The 15922-nt window shown below is 39.9% G+C and overlaps 1 protein-coding gene across 15 annotated transcripts in view; it reads left to right on the top strand.

The window, feature by feature from the left end:
- Window positions 1-15922, top strand: part of raraa (retinoic acid receptor, alpha a) — a 530677-nt gene that overhangs the window by 492111 nt on the left and 22644 nt on the right. For all 15 annotated transcript variants that reach the window (XM_059638906.1, XM_048560466.2, XM_048560465.2 and 12 more), the window contains one exon: window positions 12965-13125. In XM_059638906.1, coding sequence (XP_059494889.1) covers window positions 12965-13125 — 161 coding nt within the window. The remainder of the gene's footprint in view (window positions 1-12964; window positions 13126-15922) is intronic.

Raw genomic sequence — 15922 nt, 5'->3', positions numbered from 1 at the left:
ACCATCCCTCCTCCCAAACTGCCGCAGACACACACACACACACACACACACACACACACACACACACACACACCACGTGTGTCCCCCGGTCGGTGCCTGTCAGGAGCCAAGGTATCAGGCCAGTGTTGAGTTGAAGACCTTAGCTTTCCACTTTTCGACTGCCTAAGGGCCTTAAACCTGGTGAGTTGAGAAAACCCCTAGTCGACGTTCGTGCCCAATACATAATGGCTAAGGTTTCAAGAAGTTGGCAAGTATCTCTCCAGGCCCAACATGCCGAATTCAGTGGCATGTAACTTAACTCCTGACTTCCCAGAGCCTGTCCACAAGACACAAATCAGGAGTATAAAGCAATACTGATTGCTTCATTGGCATCCATCCACCACTCTCAACGTTCACTTTCTCTACCACATGACACACAGTGGTAGCAATGTATTCCGTCTACAAGAAAACCTGCAGCAACTCACCACACTTCCTTATACACCACCTTCCAAACCATGGGGCTTTAGCACATACAATGACAAGGGCAGCAGATGCACAGGAACACCAACAGCTGGCGGTTCCACTTCACACACCATTCTGTCTCGGAACCATTTGCTGTTCCTTCATTGTCACTGAGTTAAAAATCCTGGAACTCTCTTTATAGCAAAACAGTACCTACACGCATGGACTGCTGTAATTTAAAAAGAATTGCCATCCCCTTCTCAAGGACAGTTAGGGAGGAAAAATAAATTAGGTCTTGCCAGTGATGCCACATCCCATGTGTAAATAAAGAAAAGAAAAATTAACAACTGATACTAGCGGTCTATTTTGATCATTTAGGAGAATGAAAAGCATAAGACCTTGAATTTTGGACCTTCAACATGAATTACTGTGTATGTTAATATACAGTTACCAGCAACAGAGGACATTAGATCGTGCCAGCAGTTACAGTGCTACCACTACAAGACCCCGCCCCAGACCCATTCTCAAACTTACTGGTGTAGAGATTTGATACCCAAATCAATTGGGATAAAAGCAAAATACTGCCGAATGCTAGAAGTCTGAAATAAAAACAGAAGATGTTAGAAAAACACAACATGTTAGGCAGCATATGTGGTGAGAGAAGCAGAGTTAACGTTTTTTTTCATTAACACTGTTTCTGTCTTCACTGATGCTGCCCAACCTGTTGAGTTTTTCCAGCATTTACTGTTTTTGAATCAGTTTGGAACCTGGCTTTTTGTCCTGAAGACATTTGTCTAAAATCAGGCCAAAGTGATGTACCTATTTGTGGTCTTTGCTGTCTGGCAAGTCCACACAAAAGGAACGTGATAAGTATAGACATATAATTGAAAAATACCTACAATGCATTAACAATTGGTGTTGACTCTGATTCAGAAGCCATAGGAAGGCCTAATTGCTATCTTACAAATTTAAGTGAAAGCAGACTTGAGTAACAAATCATGGATGTCACTTTTGCTTTTATCTCAATTATCTTTACTCTTAAACAATTAAAGGTAGAATGTTGGCTAGTAACGAAGATGCAACTATTATTACACTGGTGCATAAGGAAACTCTCAGCTGAGGTCAGTGCTGAAATAAATCCTCGGACCATGATCCGGGTTTACTCTGTGTCTAATCATGACCAGGAGAAGCCAAAATTCGAAAATTCTACACCAATAACCGTCAACTTGATGAAGATAAAGTTCTCTTTGTTTAAAATGTAGATCTTGTTGAGGAAAATGCCTCATCCTTGTTACAAACATGTGCACCGTTAGTATTGGTTAGTCTCAAAGCTACATGCCTGACCCCGTAACATTGATTGTTGCTAACATACTGCTACCATGTCTGGGAGTGTACAACAGCAGGAGGTCTTTTCTGCAAACGCCAAAGCAGGTAACTGCTGCAGACTTCTTAGGTGTTCAACCAAAAACAAAGGCAGTTGTTGGGTGTGGTGGGCATGACTGAGCAAGATAATGTCTGCTGCCAATGTAGCAGAGGGGATGATGAAAAGATTGACTCATCTGCAGTGACTTTTGCAATGAACGGCTTCCCTTTGGGCTGAGGTGAGTTGGAGACCGCAGGACGTGAGAAGAATCAGCTGATTTGACACCAGTTCATTTGCAGTGACATGGAGAAATAAGGTTGGGGTTTGAGCACACATGTCGAGTTATCATTGTAATGCAGTGGGGTGTTTGTCTGCTACCAGGGAGTGGTTGATGCTCAGTTTATCTTCTGTTACCATCATTAGTCATCCTCAACTTGAGAAACACAGAATGCTCCTGACCCAAAATATCAGCTTTCCTGCTCCTCCCAGGCTGCCTGGCCTGCTGTATTCCTCCAACTCCACACTGTGTTATGCTCACCATGCGGCTGTTCTTGAGAAAATCCACTTTCATGTTCCTCTTTCAAATATGCCCTTTCATCATTGAGTTCTGTAAATCCTGCTTGTTAATACCTAGATCAATGATCACTTACAAGGATGGTACTTGTAGGATTAGGATAAATCAGAGGAACACACAGCTTTAAACATGTATTCATGATTCTTAAAATTGGTGCAGGACTAGTTTAAATAATGCATTTCTACATTCAAAAAGAACATGTGTAGCAGGAAAAACAATAAAAAAAACCTTAAAACAGAGCTCGGCTGAAGGAAGCAGCAACTGGCCCCAAAGTATTAACAAATATGCCGCATAGACTGAAAGATTCGTTAAAAATGGTATTGTGGTCTCCACTAAGTAGTTTAATGTAACTGGCCAGTTCAGTTAGCAGAACTTATCTTTTGGGTCCACAAATGTTACTTGAGCTTAGGATAAAAATAAATATTGTCAGACTGAAATTTAATGATGGATTTTTGTCCAGTTTATGACATACATGGGGTTATGTATTCTAAGAAAGCAGACATGTATTACTTTGTTTAAAATAGAAAAATATCATTGTAAGAGCAAAGACGGAATCTTTACAGCCAGTCTGAGATTGCTCAAGGCCAAAGAAGATGAAGGATATTCATAGAGATAGGGAGCAAATTCAAAGAAAGTTAAAATTGTTGTTAAAAAAAACATAAAGCTAAAGGTAAAAAAAATGTTGGGGGTAAAAGCTTTAAGGAGTCAGGCTTCTGGGGAAGGGGAATTTTCATACTTCCAATCACAGTAATTGGAATGGTATTAAAAACATACTATCTGTGTAATTTCCTTCCATGATTCTCCTGCTGCTGTGCAGTAAATGATCATGCAATGAAATGTTTCTGTATCATTAACGATGGCAGACATTTCTACGTAGAGCAATGAATTATTAAAATGTAAAATATATTACGTTTCGTGAAACAAAAAACTTTTTACATTTTTTAACTTGATAGCTTTAAGAATGGATTTTATGTATTTATACTTCTGACGCTCAGTTCCATATGCTTGAAGTACATACTGGGAATTTGGGTGCAGAGGTCAGAGCTCCCGGTGAGATTTTCCATTCATTAATTTTAACAGACAGAAAATCCTGCAAGGCATGTTGACCTCTGCCTCCAAATTCCCAATGTGCACCCTGAGCATGTGAAGCCGTGCGCCAGGAGTGAAAATTCATGAAGCTTGCCCTAAAGGGTGGTTGCTGTGAACTGTGCATGTACAGTAAATGCATTTATCAAGCTATCGTACAATAAGCTAGGGTGGGAATTTCGGTCTGTTGGCATTAATAACAACTTGAACAATGCTTGTCAAGCCAACTTTTATTGAATTCCCAAATCATGTAGCCTTTTTTTGTAAAGTTTGTTTTCAGGCTGTGCGCCTTGTTCTAATATTGCTATTAAAACTGGAAATGAAATACGCTGCAGTGAATGAGTCTGCAGGGAGGATTACATTATTCATCATGAAGGAATGATCTGCACTCTCCTAACCCTTGTGTTATAAATTGGGCGAATGTGCCCGAAAGTGAAATGTTTCCGCAGTAATTAGGGATTATCTCCATTTTTTGGTGGAACCATTTATCACAAATATTTGCATATTTACACAGTTGAATTATTTACCTTCTGGGTTCCAAAATAGATGGTTGAGACCTGTCAGAAGGAACAGGGATTGTTCCCACTTGGTCCCTGAAAACCTGCAAGTGGTTTACCCGATGTGTACGATAGACTTAGATAGTCAAGCAGACCAATGTTTTTCACCGATGAACTATGAGGTCCTGAAATGTATGCGCACCAATGTCACATCATCATGTCTGTACCAATGTGGACTTGGAAGTACAAAGTTATACCTTTATAGCATACTCTATACTTACCAAATAAAAATTCTACAGATGCTAATGCATTGCAACCTGATTTAGAGTCTCTTAACGTGGTCATAACTTTCCACTCTTCGATCAAACAAAAGTAGCTTGCTGCTATCCCTAGGTGGTATACCCTTGGTTATGTTTTATTTTGTATCCTCTGTTCAGATTGCTATGACAACATTTTCCTCTGGAACTTGAGTGAAGTGACATTTGCTTTTCAGCCAGGGCAAGAGCCATGCTAGGTGTTCCAAGACTTTAAAAGACATATTGGGCTCTGTTTCTGGAAGAAAGATTCACACTTGGTTTGTGCAAAGAAATGACAACTATCTAACTAATTAGCCAATCAGAGATAATAGGAACTGCAGATTTTGGAGAATCTGAGATAGCAAGGTGTAGAGCTGGATGAACACAGCAGGCCAAGCAACATCATAGGAGCAGGAGAGCTGAAGTTTCGGGCCTAGACCTTCGGGCCTTCGTAACAAGAGGAATTGAGTATAGGAGCAAAAAGGTCCTTCTGCAGCTATACAAGGCCCTGGTGAGACTGCACCTGGAGTATCGTGTGCAGTTTTGGTCTCCAAATTTGAGGATGGACATTCTTGCTATTGAGGGAGTGCAGCGTATGTTCACGAGGTCAATTCCCGGAATGGCGGGACTATCATATGTTGAAAGATTGGAGCGACTGGGCTTGTACACACTTGAATTTAGAAGGATGAGAAGGGGATCTGATTGAGACATATAATATTAAGGGATTGGACACTATGGAGGCAGGAAGCATGTTTCCACTGATGGGTGAGTCCAGAACCAGAGGACACAGTTTAAAAATAAGGTGTAGGCCATTTAGAACAGAGCTGAGGAAAAACTTCTTCACCCAGAGAGTGGTGGGTATATGAAATGCTCTGCCCCAGAAGGCAGTGGAAGCCAACTCTCTGGATACTTTCAAGAAAGAGATGGATAGAGCTCTTAAAGATAGTGGAATCAAGGGTTATGGGGATAAGGCAGGAACAGGATACTGATTGTGGATGATCAGCCACGATCATAATGAACGGTGGTGCTGGCTCGAAGGGCCGAATGGCCTACTCCAGCAACTATTGTCTATTGACCCTTCTTCTGAAGAAGGGTCTACGCCTGAAATGTCAGCTCTCCTGCTTCTATGAAGCTGTTTGGCCTGCTGTATTCATCCAGCTCTACACCTAATTAGCCAGCCATTTGTGTGACAATAGGAATTAAATACTTCATCATTCGAATGACTCGTTTTAGGTTCACGAGGGAACCATGAGTTGAGGTAAAATTCTTGTCTGAACTAGCATTGCAAGTCACTCATTGTTCACTTTTGTATGAATATTTGCATTTTCCATTTCTCAGCTGGCTTTTTTTGTAAACTGATCTGAAGCTGAAAGCACAATCCATGAACTCCTGGCAAGATTATTTACCTGCTAGCATTATGCTAACATTTGCTAGACAAATATAGAACAACAGATGCCAAAAAGTGTAAGCTTAGTACAGTCCTAGACAGTCATGCAAGAGCAAAATATGTCCTTTTTTGATGCTTCAACACATGAATTTTTGCTGCTGTCTGTTGGACATTGCTGACTTCAAAAATCAAGAAGGTGATTTTACATGGCTTTATGATCTACATCTCTTTCACCATTGGTTCTCATTAGCTAAAGACCTTTTGTGAAAGATAGTTGGGGGAGTTGAGGAGCAGAGGTAGAAGCACTTACAAGAGTAGACAGACCACTGGATGAATTACTCTGCACAAGTTATGGAAATGTTCCATTCTTCCTAGTTTCCTCTTAAAAATTTTCTGTCCTCCTGTGTTGGAGGCTCTGAGTCATGCTAAGTTTGTTTACATGGGCACAAGTTGTCCCCAGTTCTTCACTCAAGTAGCCACTTTTTAATCTGTGAGCCTGGAAAGTGAGCTGCAGGACGCCATGACAAACAACAAGACTGAGCCCGATTCTGTCCTCACTCAAGGTACGTACGCATCTGTCTACACAGATTTTTCAGTCAGTGATCACTGACACAGATCAGAAGAGTGAACTGCAGTTTGTTTTCCCTTCCCTAAACCCAGCAGCTCTGACACCAGTGGAAGCTTTACTCGTCAGTACACAGTTGAGATGAACTAACCGTTTGCATTTGAGGAGTTAATTCCAGGACCTTCTAATCTGTATAACTGCGTAGGCCATGAACCAACCAGAATTAATCATTTATTGGTGGTGCAACTTGTGTTTCTTTCAACAGAAGTCGGTCAGATCCAATAGTTTAAAGTTCTATATGTTAATACACATGATTCAGTCCTAGGTCCACAGTTTTCTGAGGCTATTGTATGGAATTTGAATTCCGCTTTCTTTTAAGTTTTAAACTCTTCACAAGGCCCATCAATTCACAAAGTATTTCACAAATTTCAGGACTTGTGAATGGTGGCCTCTAATATATTTGCGTACATACTACAGCAGCAGAGTGAGTTGAGACCAGCCGATCAGCCATTCTATCAATTCATTCTAAATTACTTTCTTACAAAAAACTGCAAAAAAAAAAACCAAATGGCTTAACAGCACAAGTGATTACAAAAGCCTGAGACTTTTTACTTTTGCGGTAACTCTGTTTTGACTTTATTGATGTTCCTGGAGTGAAAGATTATTATGCTTATAATCTAATGTTGACCACCCACTTACTGAGACTGAAATGGGGTCAACAGTATTGTTGTCTGCCAATGGACATGGTTATGTAATACTTACAGTCGACAATATCTGCCACTTTTTCCTGCAGGATCAAAAGCACCCCCATCCATTATGAACCTAAATTCCCTTCTTTGGAACCGTGTTTCTCAAATAAAGTGAGCATATTGTTTTTGCCATATTGTACCAGAGGCATTGTGCCTTGCTTCACTCAAGCATGGCTCATTGGGCAGCAATCATGCCTTTGGTCCACGGGGTTCCAGGTTCAAGGTCCACTCCACAGAAAAATCAAGCCTGACAATACATTGCATTACTGAGGGAGCACTGCACCATTGGAGGTGCAGGCCCTCAGATGAGACCTTAAACTGAGGCCCCATCTGTCTGTTGTGCTGGATGGCTCTATTTCCAAAAAGAGCATTGGCACTGTTCTCAGTGGCCTGGCTGTACTTTACCCCTAGTAAATGAAACAGATTACCCCATCTTCATGGGGTTGTGGTATGTGGGCTTTTGCTGTGTGCAAAATTGGCTACCACTTTTCCTCCATTACAAGAGGAAGGAAACCTCAAAAATATTGAATTGGTTGGTACTAAATCTTTAACTGAAGATGCTGTATGCCTGGGTACCTTTGTACCTAAGAGGGTGCTGTAAGTGACGACTTATAAACTTGTCACTCTGCACATTTGAGTATATGTGATAATAAAGCTAATTCATTTCAATAATGCAATTTGAGATGCCCAGTCGTGGTGAAAAGTGCTGTATAAATGCAAGTACTTTATTTACTTTTTCTTCTGCAGGAAAAAACTGGATTGTGTTCACTGGACCATAAGAACTTGAGACAGTTATGTTCAGTTTAATGTCATAGAGTCAAGATGGACAATAATAACCTGAAGCCTTTTTGAGAGAGAAGGATCATTCTAAATACAGTACGAACAGAATCTTGAGATACAAGAGATTTTGCAGTTTGTAAAGACGTATTATTTAGCATCACCTCTGGGTGAATTAGATCTTAGTTGATGAACAATATTTCTTATAATTATTGCCCTGGCTTGAGAAGACAAAGCAGTTGTAATATGAAATAAAGAAACTGCAATATTTGACCATCAATTTATACAGTCCTGTAAAGAATCACTTCTTAATTTATTTCTAGTTGATACATGTTTTATTTTTAATGAAAGAGATTTTTATTACCTCAACCAAGTTGCTGAATGAAACCATAATGCGAAAAAGACTGTTACCGTTTCTGGATGTTGATTTAATGATCTACGTAAGGTTTCCTCTTTCTGATGCTGCTTTGCGTGGTTTCTTTTGCAGGGTTTTCCCCTCGCCCTTACCCCAAAAAAAAAATTTTTATTCTGTGGATAGACTTGTCTGATGCCCATAACAAGCTGCCTCTGGTAGCTATGCTTGATGAAAATGGGTTGCTTCTTGGATGGCTATGGAAATGCATATATGAGCTGGATAGACAAGAAGAACCACATTTCAATTTCTCGATTCCTTTTTGCTGCCCAAACAGGAACATATGAACATTTAGGTAAGGTACAAGAAAGCTGTCCATGAGAAAAAGCATCTCCACAAATGCAATTTGTGTAACGCCATCTGGAAGATGTGGACAGTTTGTCTTTAAGTAGGTTTGCATTATCTTGAGTTAGTTGTAATTAACAAATATTGCATTACATAAGTGAAATACATTGTCTAATTGAATAAACAGTGGCTTCAATTACATCTCAGTTCAGTAACCTGTCAACATTTGTTTTAGATGCAAATATCATTTTAGGACTGTTATACGATTTTATTATTGTTCAGTATTTGCAGTTACTGGCAAAAATAATTCTAATTTTAGGGACAGTTACCGAATGTTACTGCCTACTCCATTAAACATTAGTGACCGTTCAGCCATTACAGAATTATAATTTGGGTTTTGCTGCACTTCAGCATGAGAGGTAATTGCCTGTGAAAATGTTTGCTGTCCCTGCCACCTCTCAATGTGCTTCTGCCCAATTTCTTGGCATTATTTCTGCATGATTCTTGCTAGCACACAGAACTATGGATGTGACCAGCCTCCTGAGTGCCTTGACAATATTGATGTGCCTAACGAGCGAGACTTATAGCTATTTAGCCTGGGGGATTGTGCACTATTTGGTCCTGACCTATCTTAGTATTCACACTTTGCAATAGGAGTCCCAGACAGCAGTAAGGATTTTTCTGCTTTATACCCTCCTGGGAGGTTGCTGATACTAATTGGTGGCATTGTGTTACAGTTCACTCTGGAAGTCCTGAGTTACTGTGGCAACATGCACTTTTTGTTTGCATGTTATTATCTGAAGCTATGGACAGTAATAGCAAAGGCTTGAGCTTTCTTGCCTTTACAGAACTGACCATGAATTTCTCCCATTCTTACTGCACATTGGCATGTATTGAAAAGATTTGGAGGTGCGATCACATCCATGTTTTTGGACAGTTTATGAATGCACCTTCTTTGGCTGTCACCTTCTGGCAAGGGCCATCATCCCCCACTGCTTCTGAGTCAGAGGCATGGATGACGCCTACTGTGCCACAAGACTCCTCATGGGACTATTTGGAGTGCCTCAGATATTATCACACTGGCTTTATCGGCTCAACCTTCAAAGGCATTTATTGTGCTGCTTTAACTTGTAATTAGCTATTGCAAGGTTTTGTGGTTGCAATTTCCCTGACACTTTAAACTGTCGATCCTGCACATGCAATCAGAGGATAATGACAGTTTCCTGTTATCAGAGGGGAAAAGGATAAGCCAGACTGCCTTTGGTGCTCTCCTGCGGCTTCTTCAGCTAAATTGTGGTTTTGATAAGTTACCAATCTTAATCAAAGAACAAAAGAGATTAATTTGCCACCATATTCTCAGAGATGTCATCATGTACATTCCTACCTGCAACGGCCCACCCCATATTCTTGCCTTTGGGTACTGAGCATAGCTATCTGCTGATCCAAAAGTGAGTAGGCTTTTTCCTTTCATGATTGAATCATTCTTCAGTTTTAGTCAATAACTATTTTCCCCATGTCCAGTGTTTTTATAACAAATAAAGAAGAGTTTCTTTGTAAAGCAGCCATCTTTGTGGAAAAGGCACTGATTGTCGAAGATTGTACCTGGATATTAAGACGACAGATGAATAGCAGGAGCAATGTAACGTGAGTCAAAATCCTGCATTTTATGATCAAGAATGGCTTGTTATCCGTCGTACACAGCAAAGACTTGGCAAACAAATAGCACAACTCAGTGCTGCCTAAACGTTTCCCTATTTGGGATCCGTAATTATACACTTGTACGGTGAACTTGATTTCATTCCTGAATGATATCAACATCATGAGTTTTTTTTTAAAAAACGGCTTTGTGACGGTTTTCTGACTGATTATTTTGAAGAAAGTATGGACGTATATTTAGGGCCGCATTTCCTAGTTACTTTCATCTTCCAGTTTTAATGCTAGTGAACACTGGTAAGTTATACCACTCACTGGTGCCACGTGGGAGTCCTGTTCTCAAGTATATATTGCAGTTGCACATTTTCTGACATTTATGTGGCTAGCTGCAAGAGTATAAATTTGAATATTGTAGCAACACCCATTGTGTAAGTTCATGATTGTTATTGTTCTTAGTTGTAATCTGTTTTTATTGTGTCTCAACTCAGAAGATTCATGTTGTATTGACTGAGAAGCACTTTAGTGCCAATGCATGGATGTTTGTGCCTGCGTGTGCTGATACCTTGCTGTCATGTTGCTTTGTTCGTTGCAGGCAGATGTGCCTGCTGTAGGTGCACCTTAGCTAATTTACATCTTCCTGGTAACCTGTAATCAAAACCAAGCGCTGTCACTCTAACAGGGTTACACCAGGGCAGACTTACTCATGACCTTTGCGGATCCTGACAGACTTTGGAGATTTTGGAGAAGCGCACAATTTCACTGAGAAAACATAAGTACCACTAGGAAGCATTTTAGGTGTTCACCTAACCGCAGAGAATTCAAATTTAAGTAGAATGTACTGATTCACATGGCTGCCAGGAACCACCTTCCGTCAAAACCTTTGAAGAACATGGACCATTCATTCCTTTATTAGAAAGCGAAAAAGCTTACATATTTTACATATAATTGAGGTCCAGGTCAGTAGGATAACCTCCCATGTTGAGTTCTTTCAATTGGGATGCCACTTTTCTTGTGCTCTGCATTGTAATGGCTGCTCACTACTTCAGTAAACTCCTTCTTTGGGAATTTTCAACATCACCATATCCTGCAGGCCTTGTTTGAGGCTGGTATGGAGCTTATAGTTTACAGTTTATAAATTGCTGAGGCGTATGTCCTAAAATATGCCATTATACTTTCTTGCATGACAAAACTACTTACACAATATTACATAGCTAAGCTGTGCAATGCAGTTTTTTTTAAGAAAAATTCTGCCTTGTGTTACCAGACTAAATTGCTGTGAGTCCTCCTATCTGATAATATAGCAGAAAAGTTACTAGGACTATAGTAGATTGAGTCTGAAGTTATGTTCATATGATAGGTTCATATGATCCAGGTTCAGTGTTCATGATCATGTTTATTGCAAATGAATGGAGTAAATTTATATTCCATTCAGGGATCTGAAACAAGCACCACCGGTGATGTCTCTTGACATATGTGTTCCTGTCACTTAATTGTCACTTATTCTAAATTGCCATTTTACTGAAACACAATAACCTTAGGTCCAGAATGTATGTATCTTCTACCTTTTATGCAGTCTTAATGAAGCTAGATTCCTTTTAAAAATTTAGATATTCAGCTAGCAAAATTCAGATCCAGACAAGCCAGCTAAAATGTAAACACACCCAGACTTAGTGACACACTGTCTCTGAGGAACAAAAAAAATGATATGGCAAAGAGGTTATTTGCTTAAGAGGAATTACCGTATTAGTACAAGATGATAGATCTCTCTGTAGAGTTATGCCCTTGAAGATATAAGATCAGGCTGTGCTCGTTATCGGTCAATTTAATTTGATCTTCGCAATGATTGACGACATGGTGCAGCTGCAATTTTCTCTCCCTAAATTTTCCGCTCTCTTTTTTTTTTCCTTTCCCTACCCTGTTATTGAATTCACACAGTAGACATGAGTGATTATGTGCGCAGCCTAATAGTTTCGTAATGAGCTCATTCTTTTGTGAATCGTGCTGCACAGCTTTGGATTCTGGCTGTCGTTTTTCAGTTAAAATAATAATTAGGTTTTGAAGCCAGCAAACCAGACTCACCACCCTACTATCGCCCAGACACTAGCCTTGTGAATTAATTGTTATTTTACTTTAGCTATATGCCCTTGGCAGCATCTTCGTGATACCCCTGGCACCAAGGGTATATTTCAGTATGAGAATGTTGAACTCTGAAACTGTTTCAGCACCCAGGTCCCAAAGCAGCAAAACACAAGACTCTGTACAATGCTTGAGGCTCTAACGAACATAATGGCAAACCCCCAAGGATAAGTGGGGTTAAGATACTCATGGTTCATGGGTATTGGTGATGATTTCTGCTTCTAAAAGTCGAAACTTTGGTGCTTTCAAATTTGAATTCCACAATTCTGTCTATTTTCATTTGTCTTTGGGCATGAGTCTCTAATCAAATGCCATCCTCCCATTACCAATGTAGGAAGCCTTTAATCAAGTGTGCCGATGATCTACATTTGTACGTAGCATCTCTTGACCTGCCTTTGAATTCCTGCTTGTATTGGCATTCTATTATTTATGTATCTTCCTTCAATTTCTGTCGTTTCTGCTTCTCCTGAAGTTGTGTCCTTCAGCATTCCATTGTTGAGGTTAACTAGTTAGGGTTTGTGCTCTCACCCCAGAACATCACATTGCTGCCCTAGCACTGACCACTTGGGGAGTTAGGTAGGATAGGCGACTCCAAGTTTATTTGCTGGGCCCTAAAGCCAAATTAATTTGGAAAGTCTAACAAGAGTGTAACCAATGTTTTTAACGTACCGTCAAGAGTTGTAAGTCCTGAATGTGAAATCCTAGATCCTTAACCTTCAACTTTCTTTTCTGCCACTTACCAGCTGTGCGAAATGACAGGAACAAGAAGAAGAAAGACACTCCCAAGCAGGAGTGTTCCGAAAGCTACACAATCACACCCGAGACTGAGGATCTAATAGAGAAAGTTCGCAAAGCCCATCAGGAAACCTTCCCAGCTCTGTGTCAGCTTGGCAAATACACTACTGTAAGTATCAGTGAGGAGCATATTCCACTAACTATTCTAGATACCATTGCTAAATGTATGAAAAAATTTTGCATTAAACATTAATGTAAGAATAGTTTTAATAATCATTGTGTAGTCTGAAGACGGGGATTGGGGGGAGGGGGAAGGAGGAAGCAATACATGGGGATGGAGTTGGACAAACAAAGAAATTAGATTAGCTCTACAAATACTACTTCTAAGGAAGGGTCACTGGTCCCAAAACATTAACTCTGATTTTTCTTCACAGATGCTGCCATACCTGCTGAGCTTTTCCAGCAACTTTGTTTTGTGTCTACAAATATTAAACTGGAGTAAAGTTGCATTGCAGGTTTTTATTTGTTTTGGACCAGTATAGCTACAAACCACTCTGTGCAAATGCAAGCTTCAGCTAGAAAGGCAGGATCACAGTGAGAGCTATTGTTTACTCCAGAACATTGATTAGATATGAAGACTCTAACTGGTGCAATAAACATTTGAAGGCACTGAGCAATAATAGGCAGTTTATAGAAATAACTTCTGAAATCTTTTTCTTTAAATATCAACATTAAATATATGTTACATGCAGCGGTTCATCAGATCTCACTAATATCTGTCAAGAATTAAGCCTTGTCAACACTCTTTGGAAAAAATGATGAGTTTAGCTTTCACATACAGTCCACTAAATGATGCATGTTGGAATATTATGGTGGTTTCTAAACTGTCCTCAAAGTGCCAGCCCAAGCAAAGCATTGATATTCTTTGTTCCCTGTAATAGGATTTTTCTTACTTTCACAAGAGGTTCTCTCATCGCGCCAACGTTTTGATCTGATCTCTAACTGAAGGCCAGTTAATGTTTTACTTGGCACTGCGTAAACATGATGGGCCTCAATGTGTTGCCTGCCCTCTTTAGAATTCACCATCTCAAAAATTATGCCGTGGGGTAATAATGTGTACATGCTGTATACTAAAACTGGTCTTACTCAATTTTAGCTGTGATGCTAACCTATTTCATGTAAATTTAAAGTAAACGAGTTAACGTCTTCTCTGGCAAAGATGCCAGAAAAATGTCTTAATTATTCATACATTAAAAGCCCCTAGTGAAATCTCAAGAGCCATTTTCCATGCAATTCTCTTGGGAAATTGAGGAAGTTGAAATTAATGTTAACTCATAATTATTGCAGTATTTAAGACATTGTTAACTGTTAAAACGTTTTGATACAGCCTTTACAGTCTGAATGTTAAAATAAAATAGATCTAAATTTGTCCAAAACGTGTTTGAGCCATGCAACCTGTGAAATTCTTACTTTGATCATCGATATTTGCTGGGGTAACTGATCTCAGATGCTGCAGTGGTAATGATGGATAACAGCACCCTGAATTAGTGAGGAGGAACGTCAGGAAAAGTAAGGAACAAAAGCAGAAGTCGCTGGAAAAGCTGAGCAGGTCTGACAGCATCTGTGAAGAAATATCAGTGTTAACGTTTCGAGTCCAGTGGCCCTTCCTGCAGTTCTGAGAAAGGATCACCGGACCTGAAATGTCAAGTCTGATCTTTCTTCACTGATGCTGCCAGACCTACTGAGCTTTTCCAGCAATTTCTGCTTTTGTTCCTGAATAACAGCATTTGCTGTTCTTTCAGTTAAGGTCAGGAAAAGCCCCTACTCCAGCATTATAAAATGTGTTCTGCTAGAAAATGAATACCAATAGTTAAATGACTTGCCAAAACTCACTAACAGCTGACTTATGAGTAGGAGGGGCATAGACGAGATAGTAGATGGAAGGTCCCTAGTGCCATACTCCATTAAAGTGCAAATGTCATTCGTAAAAAGTGAATGAACTGATAAGACGAGAAATGAAATCAATATTGGATAGCATATGCCTCCCCCTGGAAAACATGTCCGAAGTTGAAACTTACATGTAAATGTGTCATTGGAATGTATGCCTTTTTGAGATGAACCTTAAAACCAACAAATTTAACAGAATAAAATGTCCCAAAGTGCCTCATAGGAATAAAATGTCCCAAAGTGCCTCATAGGAATAAAATGTCCCAAAGTGCCTCATAGGAACAATATAAAGTGAAGTATGATTCTGAGTCACAAAAGGAGATTTTTAGTAAAATAATCAAATGCTTGGTCAAAAAGGGAAGTTTTAAAATCTGGGCAGGGAAAGGCACAGCCAACCAAAGATTAAAATTGGAGATGCGCAGGAAGCCAGATATAAAGGAGAACAGATATTTCTGTTGGTAAGTGTTTGTATGAATGTCAGGAGACGTCGGGATCAGCATCAAGTTGAGACTGTGATTCTCTGCACATTCAAGTTGTGTGCTGCCACTTACTTTCTCAGTTGAGACATGAAAAGTGGCAAAGTGAATGTCTGTTCTGTGAAACTTTATCTCAGCAAAAGAGGCATTGCCTTCGACAGGGAAAGAATTGATGGGAAAGAAAGCAATCATCCAGTGACCTGTTCTAATCGTGCTCATGGATGAGTTTGTAGCCAGGGTGTCTCAGCCTTGGGGTAAAAAAGGAGGAAACTCAGAAATTGGATGCTCGGTTCTGAGTTCTACGGTAGGTTAGTTCAAAATAATCTTCTGTGCTTTGACCATAATTGTCTCATAGCAGCTGCCTCCATTTGTTTTATTTCTTAATCCTTTCTGTCAAGTGAGTGTATCTTAGATTCTTTCTCCTGCCTGAGCCATTCCCCTGTCCTAGACTGTCATCCCAAGATGACATTTGTGAAGGTCACTGTCTTATGCATGGGAGAAACTCTGCTGCATTAAGCACTTTATTTTCTTGCTTGCTCACAG

The sequence above is a fragment of the Stegostoma tigrinum genome, chromosome 31, assembly GCF_030684315.1.
Source record: "Stegostoma tigrinum isolate sSteTig4 chromosome 31, sSteTig4.hap1, whole genome shotgun sequence".
In the NCBI taxonomy this organism is placed as follows: domain Eukaryota; kingdom Metazoa; phylum Chordata; class Chondrichthyes; order Orectolobiformes; family Stegostomatidae; genus Stegostoma; species Stegostoma tigrinum.
This window is presented reverse-complemented; position numbering and strand designations above follow the sequence as displayed.